The sequence below is a fragment of the Pocillopora verrucosa genome, chromosome 12 (assembly GCF_036669915.1).
Source record: "Pocillopora verrucosa isolate sample1 chromosome 12, ASM3666991v2, whole genome shotgun sequence".
Taxonomy (NCBI): domain Eukaryota; kingdom Metazoa; phylum Cnidaria; class Anthozoa; order Scleractinia; family Pocilloporidae; genus Pocillopora; species Pocillopora verrucosa.
Window position 1 is genome coordinate 14,205,925 of NC_089323.1, and position 24,428 is coordinate 14,230,352.

The 24,428-nt window shown below is 41.1% G+C and overlaps 2 protein-coding genes across 4 annotated transcripts in view; one reads left to right on the forward strand and one right to left on the reverse strand.

The window, feature by feature from the left end:
• Positions 1–731: 731 nt before the first annotated feature.
• LOC131783746 (centlein-like) lies at positions 732–5,478 on the forward strand. The gene is made up of 2 exons (XM_059100517.2): positions 732–4,147; positions 4,478–5,478. The coding sequence occupies exons 1-2, from the start codon at positions 945–947 to the stop codon at positions 4,989–4,991; spliced, it is 3,717 nt and encodes a 1,238-aa protein (XP_058956500.2). The 5' UTR covers positions 732–944; the 3' UTR covers positions 4,992–5,478.
• LOC131783745 (phospholipid-transporting ATPase ABCA1) overlaps positions 5,192–24,428 on the reverse strand; it is a 39,046-nt gene continuing 19,809 nt past the window's right edge. Inside the window, exons 22-49 of one of the 3 annotated variants that reach the window (XM_059100516.2) lie at positions 24,153–24,260; positions 23,255–23,577; positions 22,335–22,531; positions 22,036–22,212; positions 21,197–21,504; positions 20,128–20,170; positions 19,697–19,825; positions 18,705–18,862; positions 17,962–18,169; positions 17,584–17,827; positions 16,778–16,883; positions 16,375–16,486; positions 15,856–15,916; positions 14,930–15,107; positions 14,645–14,760; positions 13,905–14,052; positions 13,634–13,754; positions 13,111–13,240; positions 12,473–12,593; positions 11,387–11,455; positions 10,964–11,070; positions 10,259–10,400; positions 9,689–9,823; positions 9,114–9,217; positions 8,666–8,758; positions 8,404–8,509; positions 7,669–7,806; positions 5,192–7,157 (exon numbers count right to left, since the gene is read on the reverse strand). In XM_059100516.2, the coding sequence (XP_058956499.2) occupies positions 6,984–7,157; positions 7,669–7,806; positions 8,404–8,509; positions 8,666–8,758; positions 9,114–9,217; positions 9,689–9,823; positions 10,259–10,400; positions 10,964–11,070; positions 11,387–11,455; positions 12,473–12,593; positions 13,111–13,240; positions 13,634–13,754; positions 13,905–14,052; positions 14,645–14,760; positions 14,930–15,107; positions 15,856–15,916; positions 16,375–16,486; positions 16,778–16,883; positions 17,584–17,827; positions 17,962–18,169; positions 18,705–18,862; positions 19,697–19,825; positions 20,128–20,170; positions 21,197–21,504; positions 22,036–22,212; positions 22,335–22,531; positions 23,255–23,577; positions 24,153–24,260 (4,056 nt within the window). In that variant the 3' untranslated portion in view covers positions 5,192–6,983. Of the gene's footprint in view, positions 7,158–7,668; positions 7,807–8,403; positions 8,510–8,665; positions 8,759–9,113; positions 9,218–9,688; positions 9,824–10,258; positions 10,401–10,963; positions 11,071–11,386; positions 11,456–12,472; positions 12,594–13,110; positions 13,241–13,633; positions 13,755–13,904; positions 14,053–14,644; positions 14,761–14,929; positions 15,108–15,855; positions 15,917–16,374; positions 16,487–16,777; positions 16,884–17,583; positions 17,828–17,961; positions 18,170–18,704; positions 18,863–19,696; positions 19,826–20,127; positions 20,171–21,196; positions 21,505–21,963; positions 22,213–22,334; positions 22,532–23,254; positions 23,578–24,152; positions 24,261–24,428 lie in introns of all 3 variants that reach the window. The other 2 variants (XM_059100515.2, XM_059100514.2) reach the window with 2 other exon arrangements.

Here is a 24,428-nt window from a genome sequence, read left to right on the forward strand (position 1 = left end):
GGATGTCACCAATTTTTTTCTAATTCTTTGCTTTGCTAATGATAATATTGATAAAATAAAAAGTAATCATAATCTAAATATATTTATAAACGTCATTTTTATAATAATTTTTTTCGTGTTTTTATTTCAGATTAGTTTATGATTATCAATCTATGTATTGTGATTTTGAGAGATATCAATGACAGTTCTCAATCGTCACTTGCTCTTGCCGGACTTGCAATGAAAATCGATAGCGGCATTCAGAACAATTAGACATTTCACGTGAGACCCTTCGATGGCTTTCAAACAGCGTTACGTTCGTATCTGGCATTGGTCTTGTTGGGGTTTTAAGCGGTGAAGTTGCATTTTTACAACTTCTTACATCATCACTGTCTGTTTCTCTTGACTACAAACCCTTGAAGTTTTCTTCAAATACCCTGAGGACCCCTGAGATTCGTCAGTTAGAGGAGACTGCCTTTCCGTGTCAGTGTCGCTTAAAAAATGCCTTTTTAACTTCGCTCGATTGTCGCTGACACTAAAAGTCTTTTTTTAATTGTTAACTGTTTTCGAAAGCTATATAGAACGGTTCACTTTATTATTCATATCCGTAGTCAATTAGTCGTGAAGCTGCCTTGAAATTCCTAGACGAGAGAGGCGGAGGGAGGGAAGCGGTATCTCATAGCTTGTACCCAGATCTCTTACTTCTTTACATTCCGAGTAGGAATTAGGTCCCAAAACAAATATGGCGGCAATGGCGGTTGGAAGAGTCTGTTGAGTTCTACTCGATTTTAACCAAGTTTTTTACGTTTTAAGAGTAGATATGCACGATAGAACGATGCTAGATAAAAAATGAGACTTTATGCTTCCATTCTAACGGGGAATGACTCTATTTCCGGTTGAAATCGACGTATGATGATGTGACGTTGGACACGATGTTGTAGCGATCGATTGCTCTTTTGAACATCATGGAAGGAGCTTATCAGCAGAAAGCCATGGAAGATCTGATAGAGGGAAATCGAGCTCTTCTAGAAGAACTTTCTCAATGTAAAGCTGATAAGGATTTTGTGTGGAATTTATGGCGGAGATTGCAATCATCACAACCTGATGTGACCTCCGTTGTGAGCATGGTAATAGCACGCGAACAAGAGAAGAGTGAGCACAAAGACAAGAAAGTTTTAGAGATTTTACAGATGAAGGATGAAAAGATCAAAGAGTTCAAAGAGAGGCTATTGTCAGCGGAGGATGAAGCACACTACAGCAAGACGCGATATCACGACTTACTAATCGAGAACGAAGAATTAAAACAGAAGCTGGACGAGGAACAAAAGAAGTTTTCAACAAAACAAAGAGAACTAAGCGAAGAAAATAGCTATTTGTCCACTTTGTTGAAAGCTCATCAGGCGCAGAAAGAAGTCGATGATCAAACCGTTAAAGAAAATCTGGATAGTATTGAAGAGGAGAAGAATCAGCTAAAAATTAGGATCGCTGTATTAGAGAAGCAAGTGAGTGATTTTAGCGAGGAAAAGTTGAATATGGCTTCGGTTATCGAAGTTAATGCAACTCTTGAGGAAAAGATCAAGACATTGGATGGTGAAGTAAGTGCCCTGACCTTAAAAAACACCGAAGTTGCCAAGAATTGTGAAGAAGCTGAGATAGAATTGACTAACAAGGAAAATCTTTTACAACAGCAGTTACAGTCATTGCAAGAACAAGGTGAAACAATTAGAAAATTAGAGAGCGACTTGGAGGCAGCAAAGAGGGAATTTGAACTAGTCGGAGAAGAATGCAAGCAGTCTATGGTGCAAATGTCAGAGAAGGAAAGGATCATACAGCAACTCGGGGAGAATGAACAGAGGAGTCGGCAAGCTCTGATGGATCGCGAGCAAGAATACCGCAGAGAACTCGCGTCCTTGCAAAAATCTGTCGCTGATTTGCAAATCCGATGCTCGGAGTATCAAGAAAAAGAGACTAAACTGCTGCAGGATATTGAGAAATTAAAGGAAAACTCAAGCAAACAGCGAGAGGATCTTAACGTCAAGGAATTGATAATTGAAGAATTGAAGGATGCCGTGCGAGAGGGAATTCGTTCGGGAGACGTTTCAAGACGTGATGATGAACGAGAAAGCAAGGGAAGAACAATGGAGAGGAAGGCGAGGACAGAGGCAAAGATAGGGGATGGAAGAAGTGGCAGACGCGGTGAAGGCATTGAACTAGAAAGCTTGCAAGAGCGTGATGGAAAAGAACTTACCAATCGCTGCTACGAGACCATTGATGACTCTCCATCTAAAATCGTAGGAAATGAAGAATCATTGGAAAGAAAGTTCGATAAAATAACAGTACTTCGTGACCTGGAGACTCGGCTGGGCGAAAGTCGCGATACAATTGATGAATTGAAGAAACTTTTGGAGCTTAAAGAAGCGGAACTTGTGGAGACGCGACGCGCACATGCGCAGCGGCAACAACGCTATAGGATGCTCAAAGAGAATTACCAACTTGTCTTGGAACAAATTAAAACTTACGAGGCTTCAAATGCTGACGAAACCGGAAGCGTGAAGCCACTTCCGGAAAGGCCGGAAGAACGTGAACTGAGGCACTTGGACAGTGATCAAGTATGGAAGGAGTTGGCTTACTACAGGCACGAATATGAAGAACTGGCTAAAGAAAGACATGGTGTTTTAGAAGAGATTGATATTCTTCGAGTGCAGCATTCTCACAATGTCGCAAACATCCAAGAACTACAAGTTCACCTCCGTGAAGAAAGAGAAGAGAGCAACGTGCTTAGGCATAAAATTTCAGCAGAGACACAGGCGTTTGAAGCACATCGACTTGAAGTGGAGAAACTCGAAGATCAGTTACAGAGTTGGCAAGAAAAAGCTCTCCGAGGACAGACGATGTGTAGTGAGCTGGAGGAGGGGAACCAAATTCTGCGGCATGAGATGAAAGCCATACAAGGCCAAAATAAATCTCTTGCGGAGGAGTTCAGTGGTTTAGCGGAAGAGTTCGAGAATCTTAAAAAGCGTTATGATGAACTTGTCAATAAAGAAGCGAATAGGAATGAAAGAGAAATGTCTGGTGCAGTACCAGACGGAACGGCACGACCTGATAATATCAGTGAAACCGCTCAAGAGGATGCAGAATTTGCCAAACAGCACGTTGAATCTTTGAGTAGTTACGACGAGCAAGTCAAACGCATTGCTAATCGAATTTTATCAAGCCCTTCTAAGGATGCCGGAGAATCAGAAAGGAAAGTCTCCTCGACACATGGAACGCAAACAGACCCTGTCCCTCGTTTTGTCGACACTAGCGTTCATGTGAACTTAGATGCAGAAGATGCCCCATCAATGGACGAAGAGGACACGTATAATGTCAAGCCTAGTGCGGAAAAGAGAAGTGCTGTCACTACAGAGACTAGAGCTCGTCGGCAAGGTACTCCGCAGCCGAAAAAAGTCGTGAGGAAAACTCCCAGACGTAACGAATGGGCGAGCATGAGGCAGCGAATCCTAAGTCTCACGCAAGAAGTAAATGCGCTTCGACAGTCCAAGGACAAAGCAGTGAAAGCTCTGAGTGTTCAGACAAGTGACTATGAAAGTTTACAAACGGAATACAACGCATTGCTAAACAAGTTACATGTCACCAGGAATTCAGTGCAGCATTTGAATGATAGCTTGAAGCTTTGCACGCGGGAGAAAGAGCGTTTGGCGGAGGAGCTGAAAGAGAGAAGTGAAATTGATTCCAAACCGAGTTCTTTGTCGATAGCAGAGTGGAAGCGTTTGGAAGAGGAGTTACGACAAGCAACGATGGAATGCATTCGGTTAGCCAACATTGTTAGAACATTAAACAGCGAAAACGAACAGTTGAGAGCAAAGATTAAATACATTCAAGAAAACAACATAAGGCTTGAGCACGCAGTGACTCAGAAGAAAACTTTAGTGGACGAAATGAAATCTAAGATGAAAGAAGTTGAAGGAAAAGCTAAAAAAGATGCGGAGACAGCCAAGAATATGGAAGAAAAACTCTCGCAGTTAAAGGAAAGAGAGAAAGTAAGCAGAGTGAGAATCGAGACACTTGAACATCGTTTGGACGGCGAGACTCGGGAGAAACAACACCACCATCAGCAGCTGTTGAGTTGTCAGAGTGAACTCAAGAAAAAGATGCATCAACTGAACAGGTATGCTTTTGGAAACAGGAAATGTATTGCACCCTCTATCCTTACAAGGGGAAATTTTGAATCAGTTAACTTCCTAGAATGTAATACGTTACCTCAGTAAGATCCTTTTTGTTTTTTTTTTGTTTCAAAATTTTATCTCACTTTTGCGTGGGTAGTGTAACACATAATTTCTTATTTTCTCCGAATGGTAATGAATAAATCGCACCGAATTTCCGAGTATGAATGAGCTAACATAGGCTCGGAATGAAAGTTTTTAATCTAAATTTTAAAGAAATGATTAAATATTCCTGAATTAATCTCAATGATTTTCCTGCATAATTTCTTTAAAAGGTCCCAGACTCTGCGCAACCAAGCCAAATTAGCTGTCAATGAGATGGAAGCGGCGGCCACATTGCAGCTTCAGGGGTTAGCCAATCAGAGTGAAGCCACGATAGCCTCGCTTCAACGAAAGCTGGACAAGGCACAGGAGCGAATAGAAGAGTTTCAAGCGTTCGTTAGAACACTTGTGGAAGAAACCCTTTCGCGAACACGCATAATGCGACGGAAACTAGAAGCACTGCACGAGAAGCAATGGCGAGAAACTTCAAAGGCGGCTGTGAAAGAAGCTCAAAGTAAGGCGTGTTCGATTCTGAACTTATCATCTGCAGATCTCGACGACATTATGGACGAAAGTGCCAGTCAAAGAGAAGAGGCGAGGCTTAGGATCGAACAGGAGAAAGCCTGGCTGGCGGAGGTGGAATCTGCGCTAAAGCGACAAGGAACGTTTGGTGTTCCACTCTTAGAAGTATTACTGGACTTGGTAGACGACAGAGTGGCAGTTGAAGCGAAAGTTATGGGGTCGTAGATCCAATATCTAAATGGAAGGCCCAAGGGCGGTTTTAGAATCTGTGTCACAAGAGTCAGCGCCTTTGAGTGCCGAAAGAAATCTGGGATCGCTTTGGTTTTGTGTTCTGTTGTAATTGGTTCAGAAAAGTCGCGCAGCGAGTAAACAAAGTAAATAATTTAATAAAAAGTACTCAAAGACAAGAATAGTAAACATTAAGATTTTTGTAACATTAAGCAATTTATTGGAGGACTCCAAGTCTTTTCCTAGCTTTTTCAAAACACAAGGATTTTAAGGAAGTTTCTCTTCGAAAGAAATGTTTCCTGTATTTAACCTACGTGTTTTCTCTTATTGAGAAATTTCGTCTTAAAACAAGTACAACAAATATAAAGATACCTAAAAATAAAACATTTACAAAATAAGTTCTTAGACAATTTATATCTGTAATAACACTACTTGTTACCAAGTCTAATCGCAGCAGAAAAAAACGGATGATGCTGAACAACAGTGCCAGACTGTTGTTACCAGGCTTACCTCTGTTATTTTCTACCGAGATGTGTACTAGGTACCAATGTTCAAAATTTATTGAGGGCGTACTAAGTCTAATAAATTAAAGGTTGTTTTGCAACCCGTTTCTTTGAAAACATACATTTTACAAGCTATTTCCTAACCTTTAAAGCAAAAGGAATACGTTAAAAAGACATCGGGAGCTTGTAGCCTCAGATCCGGTAGACCTAAAGCTTCCAGTTGTCCCAGCCTAACTTAATAATTCCTAACAAGCAACCGCGGAGCCGGAGGGCAGGGAGAGAGGAGAGGAGGTGGGGAGAGAGGGAGGGGGTAAGGGAGAGAGACGAGAATCTGTGTTTTGTCCGTCTCCTCCTCTGTTGGGTTTTCGTTTCGCCGTCGCCACTTCCCAACTTAGATAACCTCCATTATTATGCCAAGTAGCTTGGGAGACAAACAGACAACGCTGCATTTAGAAACATTATAGCAAAAAGATGACTGAAACCATTTAGCTTTTCTGTGCAAATCCCGCTTGAGCTTCAGCCTTAATCGAGCATCCAGAGCACTAACATTGCGCATGTGGAAATAGAAATATGTTGCGGATGTCAGAATGGAAATGGACTACAGTAAACCGATTCCAACTTAGGAAACTTATAGATTTAACGATGAAGGCAGAGTACTAGTAAGAAAATTCTTCTGGCATCCACGCTCTTTTATATATCTACTCTCAACAGATTCCAATTTTCATTTCTTTTCTCCACTAATTCTTTAAACTTGAAAAAAAGCTAAATCAGTTTAAACCTGACAGTAAGCGTCTTAAAAAATGCTCAAATTACATCGGCAGTAAAAATTTTAACAGCAAACTAAGAAATAGCAGACAACGAAACAAGAGAGAATAGGTTCAAAGTCAAAAATTACTGCCGTTTAAAAGGCATAGGTACTTAAAAGTAAAAACGAAAATTCAAAAGCCACCAGACCCTATATTTCTACCTTCTACAAATTCAATTCAATGTCTTAAACCTTTAACTCCCAGAATTGATTAACATGAAACTACTCTGTAAAATATCCATACATGTAACCAGCAGACAGGTGATGAGGATATTCAAACTCATCGGGTAAAAGTCATTATCTTGATCTATCACTAAATTCTTGTTCCCGATTTACAAGGAAATGTGTAACAGCAAGAGGGGAGAAATAACAATAAGTGAAAGGGTTAAGTTTAAAATGCAACTTCTCTTTTGACACACTTATACTTACGGAAAACCTTTGTTCATGGGACACAACCATTGATCCTATCTAAACTGTATCTATTACCTTTGTTCATGTTCCCCCACTAAAGAGACACCTCCATTGATGGAAACATTTCGTACAGTTAAAAAATTTTTCTGTGAACTGAACTGAACTGCTTGTTTGTCGGTAGAAAAGAAATGGCGGTGATTTAGAAAGGGCAATTTCCGGAGAGGAATCAGAATTTCTTTTCTTCGTTCTCTCTAACTTTTTAAGGGAAATTCAGACCTCAACATCCCCAAAACGTGGATAATCGGACAAACGGACAAACGACGCTCTTGGCCCGGCGTCCTCGTCACGGTACGGCGGTTCGCTGATCGCGAACTCACGCGGGTAACTGGCAACGTCTTCATTTTCTTCACCATCCGTCTGATTCTTTGCAAAGTTAATGAACACCTAAACAGAGAGACATAAAATTAAATACTAGCATAGCTATTCCATTACCAGCCGACGGACAGTTTAAGAGGAATGTGGGAGAACTAGGTCAGCTACGAAGTACTGAAGCAGAGCGCGAAAGAAAAGCTACAGTAGCGGTCTTGTGTGTTCGTTTAATTAAATTTCACTTGATTTAAATTCGATTGTACATAGTGATGACGCGTATATGTATGTATGCATTAAAACACAGAGGGAGGACTTCGTCTCATAAAACACTGCGTCGCCCGTAGAAGGTGCCGTAATGCGAAACCCAAGCATTACACCCCGCAGGTCAAAAAGACAGCTTTAAGAGGTCCTACAGACGGCGGTGTACCGCCAGCAACCGGGTTTCATTGAAACCCCTAGGGTTGACTTAACTTAGCGATCTTTTGGTTTTCACTCTCTCATCATAACTAATAGGATCTTATTCTCTCTTGGGCTATCCATCTGATATAAAACCTGGCGGATGTTGGTCATATTAAGATCAACAAACCTGATCAAGGGTTGTCTGTGAAACGGAATAGTCTTCAATGTCGAATATTTTTCGATTGGCTTCGATGTGACCAAACACTTTAGAGAGAACAAGGCCTTGAGATGGGAATTGATACTGCAACTGGTTATGATGCTGGTCCTGCAGAGAAAGTCGAAAGCACGCCAATCAGTTAACGAAGAAGATATAAACTCGTACTGTTCATGGGTTGGCAGACAAGGTGATAGGCTTTTTAGAAGAAGAAACCAAAGGTAACCGTAGGTACACAGACAGGAGCGTCGGTTGGGAAGGATAAGGATGGAAACTATGTTACGAAGCTACGGGGTTTGTGGCCTCTCGGGTCGGGAGATGAATGGAAAGAAGCGTGGAACACAGGTGGCGTAAGTAGACGAGCGAGTAGGAAAGTAAAAAGTAGGAATGTTAACCGGATAGAATGGGAGGAAAGGTGAACAGAGGGTAGGCAAGTTTTAACGAAGTTTGACTGGAAGGGAGGCCACATGAAAGATGGAAAGTTAGATAGGTGGGTAATTGAGTAAGTAAAACATTAAGTAAGTACTCGTTGGATAAATAAGCAGATAGGGAGATATATTGGTACGCAAGTCTATCGATGGGTAAAAAGGCAGACAGGTTTGCACGCAGGTTGGTAAGTAAGTAGGTTGGGAGGTGGTTCAGATGGCTAGGAAGGGTGTGTCACGTGTCTTAGTAACAACAATTCAGGGTATACAACGCAATCGATACCTTGAGAACAGCACTAGGAAATAAACTTTTTATGAACTCCGACACAGCTTCCAGATTGGGATTTTCTCCTCCAATTCGCAGAGTCACTGTATAGCCATCTCCATATCTATTACACACATAACAAAATTCATAAGTCTACATGTATCTTAAATGCGAAAGAACAAGCAAAACGTAAAGTGGAGATGTACAATGGCTTGTCGGGAGAATTGTTTATCATATCTGAGGAGTCACGGGGTTGACTGTGAACGGTTTCATCACTTACTTGTTCTTGAGGTGCTGTGGACTGCCGAGACACTTAAATTGTCCATTGACCATGATGGCAACTCGACTACACAGTGCTTCACATTCTTCCATACTAAGAGGGAACCAACAAAGAGACAACAAAATGGTCAGATATAGAGTTACAATCCCTTAGATCCGTTGGAAGCTCAACTTTCCTTAACTGCGTAAAAGAGAAGTAAACAAGATCAAAAACAAGACTTGGCATGAACAGCATGTCAACTCTTTCCCAGAAGAAAGAAAAATGTTTTTACTAGTTCCCAAACAGTAGCTATCATTTGCCCTTGAGAGCCCAGGTTTTCAATAGTTATTATTTTCGGTAACCTTCGCAGACTGACGAATATATGTTGCATAACTGAATTTTCCTACTTGTGTATGGTGGTTAGATGTATCGATTCGTACAAGTTTACTCATCTTCTCTGACGGTTTACCTGTGGGAAGTCAAAATGACTGTGCGTCCTTCTTTTACGAGACTAGTGATTACGTTCCATAAGAATCGGCGAGCTTTTGGATCCATACCTGTGGTCGGTTCGTCCTGAAAAGAAAAATTGAGATTTCATGACCACAACAAGTAACGGAAAGCAACACAACGTAACGTAACGTAACGAAATTACCCAGCGTTTTTACACCACATGCGCAGCTCGTTTACAACTGTAATCCTTTAACCACTAAGAGTGACTAGCGTCTAATTTCTCCTTACAATACCGCCCCTGAATCACACGTTAAGGTCACGAGAGTAAAGAAAATGATCGCTGACTGAAGACGCTCTTGATTGATAAACAAATTCCTCTAATCAGCACCTTAGAAAATGTATAGAGACTAGTATGGAGAATATGCAAACTGATGTTGGGGTGTTCGGAAAAGGAGAAGACTGGAACGGATCGCGAAGATGAACAAGAAGTGACGCACTTCTTCAAAAGAAACCGACAGTTTTCTGTGGTAGTGTTCAAGGTGTACGCAAATCACTAGGAGACAAATTTAGGAAAAAAAGACAACGGTGACCTACCAGGAAAACAATTGGTGGATTGCCAACTAAAGCAATAGCTGTGGAAAGTTTTCTCTTGTTTCCTCCGCTGTACCCTCCTGCACATCTGTTGGCGTATTCAGTCAAATTCATCCGAGCAATGAGGCTCTCAACGACCTGTAAACAAAAGTGATCAAAGAGATTGTTATACCGGCTCGTAATCCACATACGTTTTCCGATTGGAGGAGAATACGAGACGTACCATGGGTGAACGATCACTACTTCCCAAGAGCGACTCGCACGTGACCTGGTCTCCACGAGGAAAAAGGATTTTGTTTCCCCTCAACGTTCCTAATGTCTCGGGGTTAAGCAGAGTTTTCTGTTCCATTTAATGATTTGTTTCCATTTCTTTTTTTATGTGGCTACACAACCACAGAGATGGGCCCTACAGCTAACAACTCTAGAAAAATTTCTCTTCCAAGATCTGTTATTCAATCATTTTTTTATATCCTCATTGGCTGGAAGATAAATAATATATATCCAAATTGTAACGAAAAGTTGGGTATTGATATGTTCCGGAAGCTAAAAGGTTAATAAGGAAACCTGTCAAACCTGTTTGACGTCTTTTTCGGGAACTCCTCTGAGGCGTGCATACAGTCGAAGGTGTTCAACGGCAGTCAGCTTACTATCCAGCCCATCAAACTGAGGACAGTATCCCATGGATTGGTGCGCGTTGTGAATGTCAGTTAAGACACTGATGGTAAAAAATAACAATAAAACGAAGGATGAGAACAGTTAACCACTAGTAGAGCTCATTTCGAGTGGGTACAAGACAAACAAAACTAAAATAATCAAAATGGCCAATCTAAACATAGTGAAACATCAGAAGGTGTTGATCAGGATGGAAAACGAAATTCAGAAAACCGCGTGAGGCGAGGGATGAGGCCAAGCGTTTCCATTAAAGTCGGTAACCGCTGGTCAGCCGCCGCCAACGAGATCTCTCGCCGCCGTGTGTTTAGTCTAGGAGCAGGTTCTCGTGTTTAGTTTTCCCCTACTGACCCTATTCCGGGCACAGCTGCTTATTAATATTACACCATCGGCAGCTGCTTAAGAAAAAGATCATTGAAACCCCTGGATAACGCACTTAACTGATCGCATCTGATTCGTTGAGAGACAGGCGTGAGTTTTTTAGGACTAATCACAGAGCGAAGTAAGGTAAACCAACGCAAGTCCAAATTAACTCCGACGCTGAATCAAGTATTACCGAAATTTTCAGTTGCGTATCGAAAGTAACCAACTAAACTGAAGACACTTCACCTGTAGCCATCGACAAAGGCTTCTCCTGAAGTTACTGAAATATCGCCTGTCAACATCTTGAAGGTGCTTGTTTTTCCAGCGCCGTTTACTCCAAGCAATCCAAAACACTGAGAGGAAAATAAAAGAATCGCTTGTTAGAAGTCTAAGTTCATTACCAAACACAAGTTGAAAAAGGCAGATAAACAACCATCAACAATTTTAAAGAACTGAAGCTTCGAGCGTTGGCACCTCGTTGAAGGAAAGTGCGATGAAAGTTTAGCTACCTTAATCAGACTTCCATTTCGCCACAATAAATCAATTAGAGGTTTATAAAATTCCTCAGTTATTACATATTGACACCTAGAATATTCTCTCTCTCTCATAATGAAATACTTGGTCAATTCAATATGGACATCCCATAAAAACCGATTAAACTGGTCTCACCTCGCCTTTGGGGACCCCGACACACAGCCGATTCACCGCCACGTTCCTCATCCGTCTAGTTTTGTACACCTATAAAATAGAGGAGTTGGCTCAATACAATTCCACAAAGCAACAGAAACATGAGTCGGTATCTTTTCATCAGGTATAGTTTTGTTTTAGCTCCGTTAAAAAATTGGGATCAATATCAGTATCTGGGCAACTGCCCACCTACACCTACACCTCCCCCGACCCAACAACAATCTATTGATAACAAGTTAGGGTTAATGTTGGGTTAGGGGAGGGGTAGGTGGGCAGTTGCCCAGATACTGATATTGATCCAAAAATTGGTCGCATCACAAAAAAACAACCAGAAACACAAACAGCACATCAGCCGCTGATACCTTGACCTTTCAACCACTAAGAGCGATAAGCATCCAATTTCTCCCCACAGTTTCACCACTGAATCAAACATTAAGTTCAGGAGAATAAAGAAATTGATCACCAACTCAAGAGGCTTTTGATTGTTAGACTAATTCTCCTTGTAGGTACCACAGGAAATGTATAGAAAATAGTGTGGAGAGTGTGCTTACTAATGTTAGGGTGTAAAAAATTAAAGGAAGTGTTGACAAAATAGTATTTACGCCAAGTTCATTTGGGGTGTCGTGAAAAATAAGATAAGCAACCAAAACGGCCAATCAGAACTAACGCAAAATCACAAGGAGCCAATCAGAACTCGAGGTAGGAACAAGCAAACCTCTTGTCCAGCTGAAACGCGGGAAAAGTGAGTGACTAAGTCGTAGTTGGCTTAAACTTTTCTCTGATTAGTTGAGTATAGTGGCGCATGTTTTCTGGACCAATCACAGAGCAAAGCGAAACAAATGAAATCGCGGATTTTTCCTCGATTGAACGTTGCCTTTAAGCGCAGAAAAGGTGTGAGAAAGCAGTGACAAGTACGAGTCAAACATGGATGAGTTGAGTCCTTTCATAAACCACTTGGAGCGCGCAAATAAGTCAAGCAAATGTGTCTCCTAAGTTTTTCTGATATAAGAAAACGCTAGACTTGTGCCATAAAGTCTCACCACGTCTTGCGTTCGGTTTAAAACTTACCTTAGTGAGATTCTTGAGTCGCAGAATGTCATCCGTTCCTTCTCCTCTTTCAATTCGTTCTCGTTCCTTTTCTACGTCTTCATCTTCGTTTTCTAATGGTTTGAGGGTGACGTTCACCCGTCTAGTAGGAAAAAAAAGAAACACATTATTACAACTTTAACTTTTTAAACCCTCAAGCACAATGTGCAGATCATGGTATTTTACATTAAAACTATGACTACAATGAGTAGAGAAATTAGTTGGCACGCCTTCCCATACTAAGTACTCGGCTTCCCTACCCATAGTTAACAGAAATCTTGTAATTCATATCTATCAAGTTACTTCAAAGTTCCCCCTCCCCCCCCCCCCCAAAAAAAAAAAAGAAAGAAAGAAAGAAAGAAATGTTCCCTGACATCAGTGAGCATTTTCTTAACACCAGGCAACATTGAAATGGGGGAGAGGAGGAGATAAATAAAAATTTTGGGAAAAGATTGAAAAGTAGTAGAGTTTGCCTAAGCTTTAGCTACTCATTGCTGGTTTCCAGGAAGAAATGTCACTCGCTTGCATGGTAATCAGCGGAAGTTACCCTGTGCTCGCAGCAACTCCATACTTCATAAAGTACACTGCGAAAGTATCACAAGGAAAGACAACTAGCAAACCTTTTCGGGAGGAAGAAGCGATACTCGATCAAGACGGTGAAGAAAAAGAACACAAAGCCTTGAATGATCAACATCATAATGTTTCGGCCAGTGATGTCCCAACTGAATGGATCTCGAACCAAATTTTGCCCTAAAAGAAAAATCAAAACAAAGCAATAACATGTAAAGTAGAACAATATTTGTGTCATGATGTGTCCATACGCACACAAAAAAACGAAGATTTTTGGTTTTTTTTACTGATGGAAAGGAGAGTTAGTTTTCAATCCTCAGGGTGAAACGATAAAAAAGGCTACCGTAGTTCCCTTTAAAATCTATAGTTAACTAAACGTCACACAAGATAACTGTTCGTTCTCTGAAATGGGCATAATCATCCGAAATTGTACTGATAAAAAAAAAGGGGGGGGGAAGGGGGAAAACAATCGCCATTTATGTTCGGGAGAGAGGGGAAGTGTGAGAAGGATGGGTTACATTGCTTCATAACACTGTTCGTAAAGAAAATACAAACAACAAACAAGGTACTCACCAAACCTCTCAAATACATCCATAAACTGATTTCTAGCTAGATCGATTAATCCGCGGCCCAGACAGAAATTTGGAAAAATCAGGAAAATTTTCTTCAGCATCTCGACAACCGCTATGAGTTCCTAAATTTATAAACCAAGAACGCAACAGTCAAATAAGAGTAATCATACAAGTACCCCAGCAAAGAAAACAATGGTACAACAACTCGGAAATAACTTTCAGGCATTTCCGAGTTAAAAATCTTAGGATCTATATTCGTTTCAATCCCTCACCTGATCGTCAACAAAGAACTCCAAGATGAATGTAGCCAGAGTGGTGTTGATTCCAATAAATATGTTGACACAAATCAAAACGATGTAAGCTGTGCTTGACTCCTTGAACAGAAAAGACGCCGGGTACATGAGAGGTGTGATGGCCCATCTGTGAGGTTGGAAAGAACCAGAACAATATCACGTGATTACCATGTAACATTACTCATAATCCATAGAAACAAGTGATGAGAGTAGTCAACTCATCAGTATAAAGGCGTTACCTCCGTAAAACACTAAATTCAATACACAAATTTATAAATAAATGCGTAAACGCCTAACCCTTTACACCCCAATATCAGTATGCATGTTCTCCATACTGTTCTACATACATTTTATATAGTCCTGGCTAGGAGAATTTGTTTAAAAACCGAGAGCTTTCTAGTAAGTGATCCTTCATTCTCGTGGATTTAATGTGTGATTCAGGGGTGATATTGTAAAGAGAAATTAGAAGCTGGTCACTCTTAGGGGTTAAAGGGTTAAGGGCAGAATAGCGAAGAAAAATCTTGCTCCTTGTGTTTAATCAGAGCGCACAAGTATGACAATGAAAACCTGGCGTGTGACTTTTCAGAGAAGAAAATTACTATCAATTGGTACTTCCATGCAACGCAATTCATTATTGGGTTCAAATTGATCCGTGTAATAGTTTTGGTGAATTTTTTCCTTCCCTTGTAATTGAAAAAGGACATTCAAGTTCAACATACCCGTAAAGGATAAGAAGAAGGAAGGTCGGTGCGAAATTACTTGATGAAGTGTAAGAGTCTTCACCAAAGGCCAAGAAAATGAAGATGCAACACACTGCTGGAATAAGGTAGTTGAACTGTAAAAACAAACATGACACGTTAGTAATCATGACAGTCCCGTCGAGGAAGGCAAAGACGTAAAAAAAAAAACAGTGCTGGGAGAAAGGAAGGAAGGAAGGGAAACTTTTCTCTGTGGTGTCGTGTACGAGGATCTGTATTTATATCCACCTTTCAGCCCCTACTCACCAAGTCCCAGACGTACGTAGCGAGCCAGTAGATGAACGGGCGCACACCGCTGACCAGGTGCAGATGCTTGGCTTTGCAGGCTCGCTCGTTGACTAGGTAGACAACAAAGCTGGCGGGAACGAACGACAAGGCGAACACCACACAGATGGCCACAAGCACGTCAACAATACGGTTGAAACTTAAAAAGAATGAAACAAAGAGGCATCAATGCAGCACTGCAACAAACTTGAGTGGTCTTCATCCTAAATCTTTCGAACTTTTCGGCAATAGGCTTCTATTGAAAGAACTGACTATTTAAAGTGGCAAGTGGCAGCTTATGGAAAAGGTGCATCTTCTTTCGGTGCAAAGAAGTCTGTAAAAGATTGGCTTGCGCAGATAGAGAAGCACAAAAAAGGTGATGATAAACCAAAAAGACAAAAAGGTGACTAAGGATTGAATAAAGAAATTACAGCAATAAAAGATGAAAAATTTAGGCCGAATGAGTAAACGAGAAAAAGTCCATCAAGTTATTGAACAAAGGACCTGTCATTTGTAATAGGGGAAGGGTGGCTGGTGTAAATGGGGAGGGGGTCATGAACTGTTGAGCTGCAACTATTTCTCAGCGGTCGGTCACGTTTTCTTGTGCAGTTCATTTTCCTTTCTACAACAGAAAAAAGTAAGGACCAACGACAAGCCACTCACAGGGAGGGGGGAGGGGGGAGGGGGCACATGACTTTATGCAGTGTGACAAGAACAGGGCCACGGGAAATTATGTAGAGGAAGATAAAAATGCATCAGTCCACCCCTCACCCCCCACCCCTCCTTTTCCTGAAAAAAGGTGACATGTCCCTAAGTGTAGAGATCGCGCCTTTGACCAGTCTTCTACTTGGTGGTTTGATTTCCTTGTCATTTCCAAAATACAAACTCGGCTTCAGGGCCTAACTTACAGATTTTCCTCGCTCAGCTGTTCCTTGGTGTAGTTCATAGGGTGATTAAAGGTGTTAATACCTGATGAAAAACCCACAAAACAACATTAAAAGCAACATACTTATATCTTATGGAATACATCTCCAGTCGACAAACAAAGCTAAGTTTACAATATTATATTGTCGATTTCGATTACCAAATTGAGTGCAAAAAGGTAGTCTGATATTGCATTGGTTTTGCCGTTAAATTTTCTTTTTTCAAAAAGGTTTGGAAAACTTGCATCTTCCCCACGGCCAATCAGATAAAAAATAAAACGTAAGCCAATCACCCGTAACTCACACGTTTTTCCGCGTTTCAGGCCTTTTGCACTCATTTACTCTAAGTTCTCATTGGCTCCCTGCAAAGTTCACCTCTGGTCTGATTGGCTGATGCAGTTACAGTGGTTTTGAAAATTCAGACACTCGATCAAAAGCGCTTAAAGTAACACCAGTCACGCGTGACATGAAAAGTAACGCAATAGTTCACTTTCATTAACGTACCAAACAGTGACGCATTCAGTCCTTTCTCGCGAGCCTTGCCTCTGAGGATCACATTGTTCAGTATGTTTAGGAATGTCGGAGCAGCATGATAACCCTTAGTGTTGTACCAGGCCTGTAACAACAAAGAAATAAAGCGAGTGACGAGAGCTAACTAGAAATAGGAAAATGCCTTCCACGACAACAAGGTGCCGCGGTTTAAATGCCAGCCCTTTTTTCCCGAAAATTTCGCTGAATTTTTTTCCCTCTTACGCTTGAGACCGCGTTATTGACCGCACACCTGTGACGTACATTTCATTATTTAGCTCTGCCTATATATAGTGCAACGGTGGTAAGATATTTACTAAGTCAAAGTGGTAAATAGGTTAAGTGAGAGAAACAATAAACACTTCAATGACAGATTTACCTTTGCATTGCGCTGCTTAAAAATACCGCTGAGGTACGAAACGTTTGACTGAGAGAAAGAGCTAGGCAGATTTCTGAAGTTATCTCCGAGGGTTACAGCTCCATATCTGAAACACAACAAGAAAAGAAAACAGTTATAAAATCAGGGGTTTCAAAAGAAGCCACTTCACCGCTGGTCTATCTGCTCGCAGGTTCGAGTTAGGTTTCGCCTTGAGGCCCCTTTTCGGGCACAGCCGCTTATGAAAACAGTTCTTGACACCTTTGCATTACTATGATAGTTTACAAAGCACTAATCCTAATTCTTCCTTACCACGGGACAAGGCGTTATTAATGACTTCGAAGCGAGTTCGCCTGTATTGCGATCAGATATGTCATAAGCACGGAACACTTCGGGAGAGAATGTCATTCTCTAGGATACCTAGTACCCAAACATAACTTGAGGAGTGTGCTGCCTTTCTGCGGAACTTTGTGCACAAATGACGTCAATCAAAATAGCACTGAAGAGCTGAACTAGCGACGACAAAAGACATGGGTAGCAGTATAGGACACCGCAAAAACGCAAAAACGCCACGAAATTCCTAACCCTTTACTACAACCAGACCTGTCATGTTGTTCCCTTCGAGGTCTTGCACACGAAAATTATATAAAGATTGACACTGCCTTTGCCAGGAAACTTAAGAAGTCCAAGACGTCATTTTGGTTTGTACCGAAGGTGTAAACGAACGACAGAAAAGATCACTGCTGGCAGCACAGGACCTTTAACATTTGGCTGCATAGCAATAATATCAAACGCAATAGAATCCCTACCTCTTTCGAATAAAATTGTGATACGTCTTGAGCAGATAGTCCGTCATATTGCGCCCAGTCAAGTTCTGTAGCCTGTCACCAGTAAACGACTGCCACTGAGAAGGCCTAGGGCCGCCGGCACCCGCGGGACATTTTGCAGTTCCGGTTGATCGACAGTCACATTGTAAAGTACTGACATTTTCTTTTGGAGCCGGACTGAATTTTATTGGTTTTCTTTTACAGGAATTTTCCAAACAGGACGTCCCTAAAGCAGTGAAGAGTAATGTTAAAGACGGTACAAAATCCTGTAACGTGATAGGCCACGCATATTGCCCCCGTATACTGCTGCAAATCTATATATTTTGGAAGCTGATAACGGAGGTCGATTATTCAACTCACCAACTCCCGGATACTGCACCAGCATATCCATCATGTTTTGCGTCAAAACTGACTTTCCATTGTCATCCAAAGCAAACGCCAAGTAATGCTCATGTGGATCGAGGTCTAAGAACATGTCGGTGTTCAGTTCAAGTGCTGGCATCTCTGAAACTGGTCTGATCTGTGACACGAGCATGGCCAGGCAGACAAAGAGAGCAGGTAGCAGAATCTGAAAAAACGAACGACAGACTCAGTCGTAATACCGAAGTTCAATGAACGGTTAGCTCCAAAAACCTTCAATCTCAAGCAGTTTTCAGTTTAGTGTCGAAAGCATTCGGTGAATGCATTTGTCTGTGTTTACTTCACTCTGTCATGAGTCATTCGCGTCTCCCTCTCAACCGATGAGGAAAAAATTAAAACTAGCTAAAACTTTGCCACTCGCATTATCCCGCTTTTCAGGCAGTGAGCTTTCTTGAACAAAGTCAGTATTGGAGCAACTGTGCACCTACCCCTCCCCTCCCCTAACCCAACAATTACACTAACTTTATAACAGTTGATTGTTGTTGAACCAGGGGAGGGGTAGGTATTGATCCGCTTTCTTTTTCTTCGATTTCTCATTGGCTCCTCGCGATATTCTCCATTGCTCTGATTGGTCGTTAAGATTTTTTGGTTTTGGGTTTTACAACAATCGATCAAAAAATCGATCTAACACAGAAATATTTCGGCTTTCACAACTGTTGCTTTTCCATTAATAATAGTTCTACCTGAGAAACGAATCCTTTCCGATTTCTTCTGGTATGATGGAACCGTTTAACTAGCAGAGCCCAGAATTGTCCTTTCAGTAACTTGACACCTGTCAGTCTCTTTTCTCCGTCGTAAACTCCATCCAGAGCATCCAACACAGAGGGGGTGTCGTCATCTGCTAAAATGAAATAAGTCAGTGATCCTTCTTAAATTCCCCCATCTCCCTGCTATAAGATTCCTTACACATAAGTTATGAGAATTTGGTGTTATATCAGTATCACTATAACAAAACCTGTCTGATAAGTTTACCAATTGTCATGACCTGGATAATGCATTGAAATTGTAAGGAGAAGATAGATGTTGATCTTTTAGGGAGTTTTAAGGGTTGACCCAGATGTAATTCGCTGGATCTTTTCCAGTTCTGTCAATCCATGTCCCCATATATTTCTCTTGAAGCTCCCAGTTTAAAATTGTTTTCCTCCGATGCTGAAGTTATCAAAATTTTCCAGCCTCTCAAAGCAATTACGTCAAAAAAATGTTAAAAAAAAGGGCACTGGCTGATTCTTTGGCGACATCAGCAACCAAAGAGACCTTGTCCAAACTTTTTTCCCTATTAAAGAAAACGTTGCGAGCGAAATGGAATATTCTCTAGCTTGAATCTCCAACCCTGACGTTGAATCATGTCAAATAGCAACGGAAACAATAAAAATAGAAAAAATGATCAAGGTCTGACTCAAATCAGTGCAGTCTCTGTGACAGAAAGACAAAACCACTGAAGTACCCCAAACATAAAGTACGCACTGAGTACTCGCTTGGTTAATCTCAACCTCGCTCTCGTGGCTTCTTCCCTTCCCAGTACCCCTCGGAAGAGAAGGAAAGAGAGCCCGCGAACAAGGTTATCTTTGACTTCGGGCGCCCCTTTCCACTCAACTCCAATCTTCTCTCGATCACAAAACACAAATAGCGACTGGGCAATAGTATCGTTCAGTTACTGATTGTTTACAAGTCTCACCATTTGATTCTAGACTATCATCAGCCAATAGCTGTTCTCTGTCATTGTAACTGTCGCTTATTCTTGAACTGCGGCTCAGCTGAGTGCGAAAACTGGGTCGGCGTTTGGGCATCTCAGCGGCAAGCATGTCTGGTGATCATGGAAAAACAAAAATTGCAAAATAAAAAGTCGTGGTTTAAATTTAACCAATAAAACCTGTGTTTTAAGAATGAGATAGGGGTAAGACTGTTTGTGCGACGTAGGGAAGATATAAAGTGGAGAAACAAGATTCGTTTGATGTAAGCTATGACGAAACGGTCCCAGTGTTTTTTTATGTTTTTCGCATCGTAATTGTACAGAATAAAGCATTACACATGCGCAGTATTGTTGGCGTATTCACATATTAATGAGAGATCAAGTCTTGAAAGGCAAAAACACCTTCGTGGTCTTACCTTCTTCTTCGGCGTTGGCTTCTTCGGCTACTTTCAAGAAAACCTGATTAGGAAAAATAAAAGAATGAAGAAAGTGGTGAGCGTCACGTTATAACAATAAAATGTTTCAACCCTTGTAACTCCGTCGCCAAAATAGTAGCTATAAAAAGATGTTGGTAAAAAAAATTAGCCGCTGTATACCAAAAACCGCGTCCAAAACAATCCTAAATTTAGCTGGACCTTTTATCAGAACATCTATCTTTGGGAACTATGTCAAAATGGCCGAAAGCTAACAATGAAAGAACATTTATTTAATCAAATCATCCCTCTTACAGAGAAAGTCTGAGACCTACTGGTTAAGCAAAACCGTGGTTTGGGCTAAACGGCCCTTTGAGTTAAAACCAGGAGAAAACATATGAGACTTACACCCACTCAATGTTAGCTCGTTTGGATCAATATCAGTATGTGGGCAACCGCCCACCTACCTCTCCCCTAACCCAACAACAGTCAATTGATAATAAGTTAGGGTGAATGTTGGGTTAGGGGAGGGGTAGGTGGGCCGTTGCCCAAATACTGATATTGATCCTGTTTGGATAACCCTTTACACCCTAACCCAGTATATATATATATTCTCCATACTGCTCTCTTACATTTCCTTTGGTACCGACAAGGAGAATTTGTCAAACAATCAAAGCTCCTTAGGTTGGCGACCATTTCCTTTATTCTCATGATCTTAATGAACAAGACAGTAGTCTTACTGTAAGGAGAAATTAGATGTTGGTCACTCATGATCAACATCCTTCTTTCTAACCTTCCACTCATGATCAATTTTCGTCCTAACTATGGACTTTAGAGAAAGATTACTCAAGTCACAGGTTCCAGAGCTGATCAGACAGTAACCTCTCCCTAACGTATCAACAGATTATTCCGAAAATAGGCGACGAGAATAGACTACTTCACACGCTAGAAATTGACTTGATTTAACACCGAATTCTCTCACACATTTTACAAGGAAAAATATGAGACCTGTAGCGAGAATTAAGACTCATATCTTGGGAGTAAGTGTTCTCAAAAACTACAAGAATGTTACCTCTTCAAGAGTGGTATCTGACACGCCATAACTACCAATGTGTAGTTTATCCAAGTTTCTATCAAGCTCTTCAAACAGATCCTGGAAACGGCCTTCTCCAGCTAACTCAGTAGGCAGAACGTAAGTTAGCTCGGACCCAATGTCCTCGATCAGTTCAGCGGAGGGGATATAGGCCTTGACGAAGGAAGTTACCGCTGACTCCTTGCAGAACACTTCAGTGACATGCAGAGAGGGGTCTGAGGAGGATTTTGCAGGCACGGAATTGAGGCTCCCTTGTTCTGAAGCGTCCAATGAGTCCATACCTACACCTGAGGAAAGAAAAAATACAATACACTTCTAGACGGACAATTATAAGCAAACAGATATATTGAATAAATTTACAGTACGATAATCTTACTTAACTTAGGGAATCTACGTCATTGTTTGCCTTACAAACTTCGCCTACATTTTCCATTAAATATTTGATCGAGAGTCGAAAGCATTACTAGGTTGCTTTGGTTTGCCTTACTTCGCTCTGTGATTGGTTCTGAAACCTTGCACCACTTTCTCGACAAATCAGATTCAAACTAAAACTACACGCGACTTGCCCACTCGGGTTTTTTTCTCGGCATGCTTCAGAAAATTTACTTGATTTTCTGCGACTTTCGATTGGCTTCTTGTCATATTTTCCTTCGTTCTGATTGGCTGTTGCGAATGTTTTAGTTTTGGCCTCCTGAAAGTCAATTGATAACCTCTACATTCCCTTGAACTCTTTAATCTAATTTGACCTTCATCTAGAGAGCTCCCGGTTGAAGGGCCCGACCCCATTAACGTCACGTCCTTTAAGGTCCTTGCCGTACCAGGCCTCTCCTCTGGAGCCTTCTTAGTGAGTGTCATGTAGTACCCATTGCCATAATGTCCCTTGAGGAACAAAGAAGAACCACAGCACTGAAGCTTCCCCTGTGAGATAATGGCGATTCTGTCTCCCAAGATGTCTGCCTCGTCCATGTGATGCGTGGAGAGAAGCACAGTGCGGCCTAAAGCAACAAAAACGGAAGTCCAGTTTACGAAGATCTTAATAATAACTGTCTATGCCGTCTGAGATTCGAAGATTTTGCTTTGGAATGGAGCAATATCCAAACAATCACACATACAGTACCTGTTTTGTAGTAAAGAAGCAAGTCCCAGATTCCTCGCCGTGCGTATGGGTCAACACCAGCTGTGGGCTCATCCAGGATGACGACTTTGGAGCCTGCTACAAAGGCCATGGCCACGGAGAGTTTCCGTTTCATTCCACCAGAGAGACATGAAGATAATTCATGTCTCTTGTCCTCCAAGCCAACATCTTTTAAGAATCTAACGAAGTAAAAGGAAATATTATTTAACTGATTACATTAACCCTAATGAATAACAATTAAAAACATAACCATGGGGTCGAAAGCACCGGGAAAAGTCCAAGTAGTATTTTTTTTTTTATTAAAAACCCCTTTTTTTTCACCTGTTTTCGTGTCCGTAGGAGGCATGTAACCATGTTGTGAACACTATCGATCGTGAATGACCAACCAATAGCATGAATATCTAAGAGCCACGGGTTCGAACCCGTTGCTCTTAGCTTCTTTTCTACAATTGCTAAATTGCAGTCCACCTGAAAGAATCATTTATTTGCTACCCCAGAGGTTGATCACGATCATACATAACAACATAATAACTTAATATCGGCCATGAATATACAAGGAAAGTAACCTCATCGCGCAAGAGTTTTTGTTTTTCTTGCACTAACTTAAGTTTGCGCACTCGGGTTACCATAGTTCCTCAATCGTTTTAAGTATTGTGGTCGGAATTTTTTAGGTAGTTGCTTCTTCCTCCAATCGCGATTTACTCGTGTCTTTCATGTTGGAGTCACGGAAATGGTCACCGTCGTTTTTTCTGTTGCTGTTCGTGTTGTTGTTGTGGAATTACTGATAATATTCGAAACGTTGTCAATGTTATTATAAATGTGTCTATAATCTCTGCTATGACAGTGCGAGGAAAAAAACCCACACCTTACAATAACAACTGTAAGTTAGAGTCATCAATTACCTCTCAACTTCGGCCGGGATATCTTCCTTAGGCATCCCCTTCAGCGACGCATAGAACCACAGATGTTCAGACACGGTCAAATTATCAAACAAAACGTTGTATTGCGGGCAGATTCCGAGGCTTTTTCGAACCAAATCGATATCTTTTCGGATATCGTACCCGTTAACGATGGCAGTACCCGATGTTGGGGGGAACAAACCGGTCAATACAGACATTGTAGTAGTTTTTCCAGCGCCATTATGGCCGAGAAATGACGTAATTTGTCCTTGGTACAGGTTGAGACTCAATCCGTCTACCGCAACTTTGTTGCCATCTTTGTAAATCTGGCATAAGAAAAATAAAAGCAACCCAAAGCGGGAAGGAGTTAAGTTTAGATGTATCCCTATAAACTAACAAAAATAAAGCAGCTCCAATGCCGAAATCTTCACCAGTTGTTGTACAGAGAACTAGTTAGCGAGTTAGGCTTATAATAGCTTCATATTTAACAGGCGTCCTTCCCACTTCTAGGATAAGCAATGAGTTAACCGGCTTTACACATTAACATTAGCATTCATATTCTCCATACTGTTCCATATACATTTTCTACGCGATGACAAGGAGAATTTGTTTGACAATCAAAAGCTTCTTAACTTGGTGATCATTTCCTTTATTCTCATGACCTTAATGTTTGATTCAGGGGTTATATTGTAAGGATAATTTAGATGCTAATCACTCCTGGGGGTCACAGGTTAGAGATGCTTCCAAGTTTAGAAGAGATATACAAAAACATACACGAGTTCTCTCTCCCAGTCTTAATGCATGTAGAAACCCACTGACTTGCCATATATGTTAGGCAACCTTACCGCGAATTTCATTGACAAAACTTCTCCTCAGGGGAGGAGTGCTAAGCCTTCCTTACCTTAACCAAGTTCTTGATTGAACATCCTAAGGGGAGCTGAGTGGGTTCTTTCTCTGTCACACTACACCTGTCTTCGTCTTGGAAGGCAACTTCGTCCATTCCTCGACTCTGAAAAGAAAGGAAAAAGCTTCTAGATCTTACATGTCTTATTAACTACGTTTTATTAAATGCTTATGCGCCGTCCATAGTGATTTCCCGTGTCTAAATGTCTTTTATTTCATACATACCGAGATTTAGACATGAAAAAAAAGCCCACGTAAAATTCGTACCAAATAC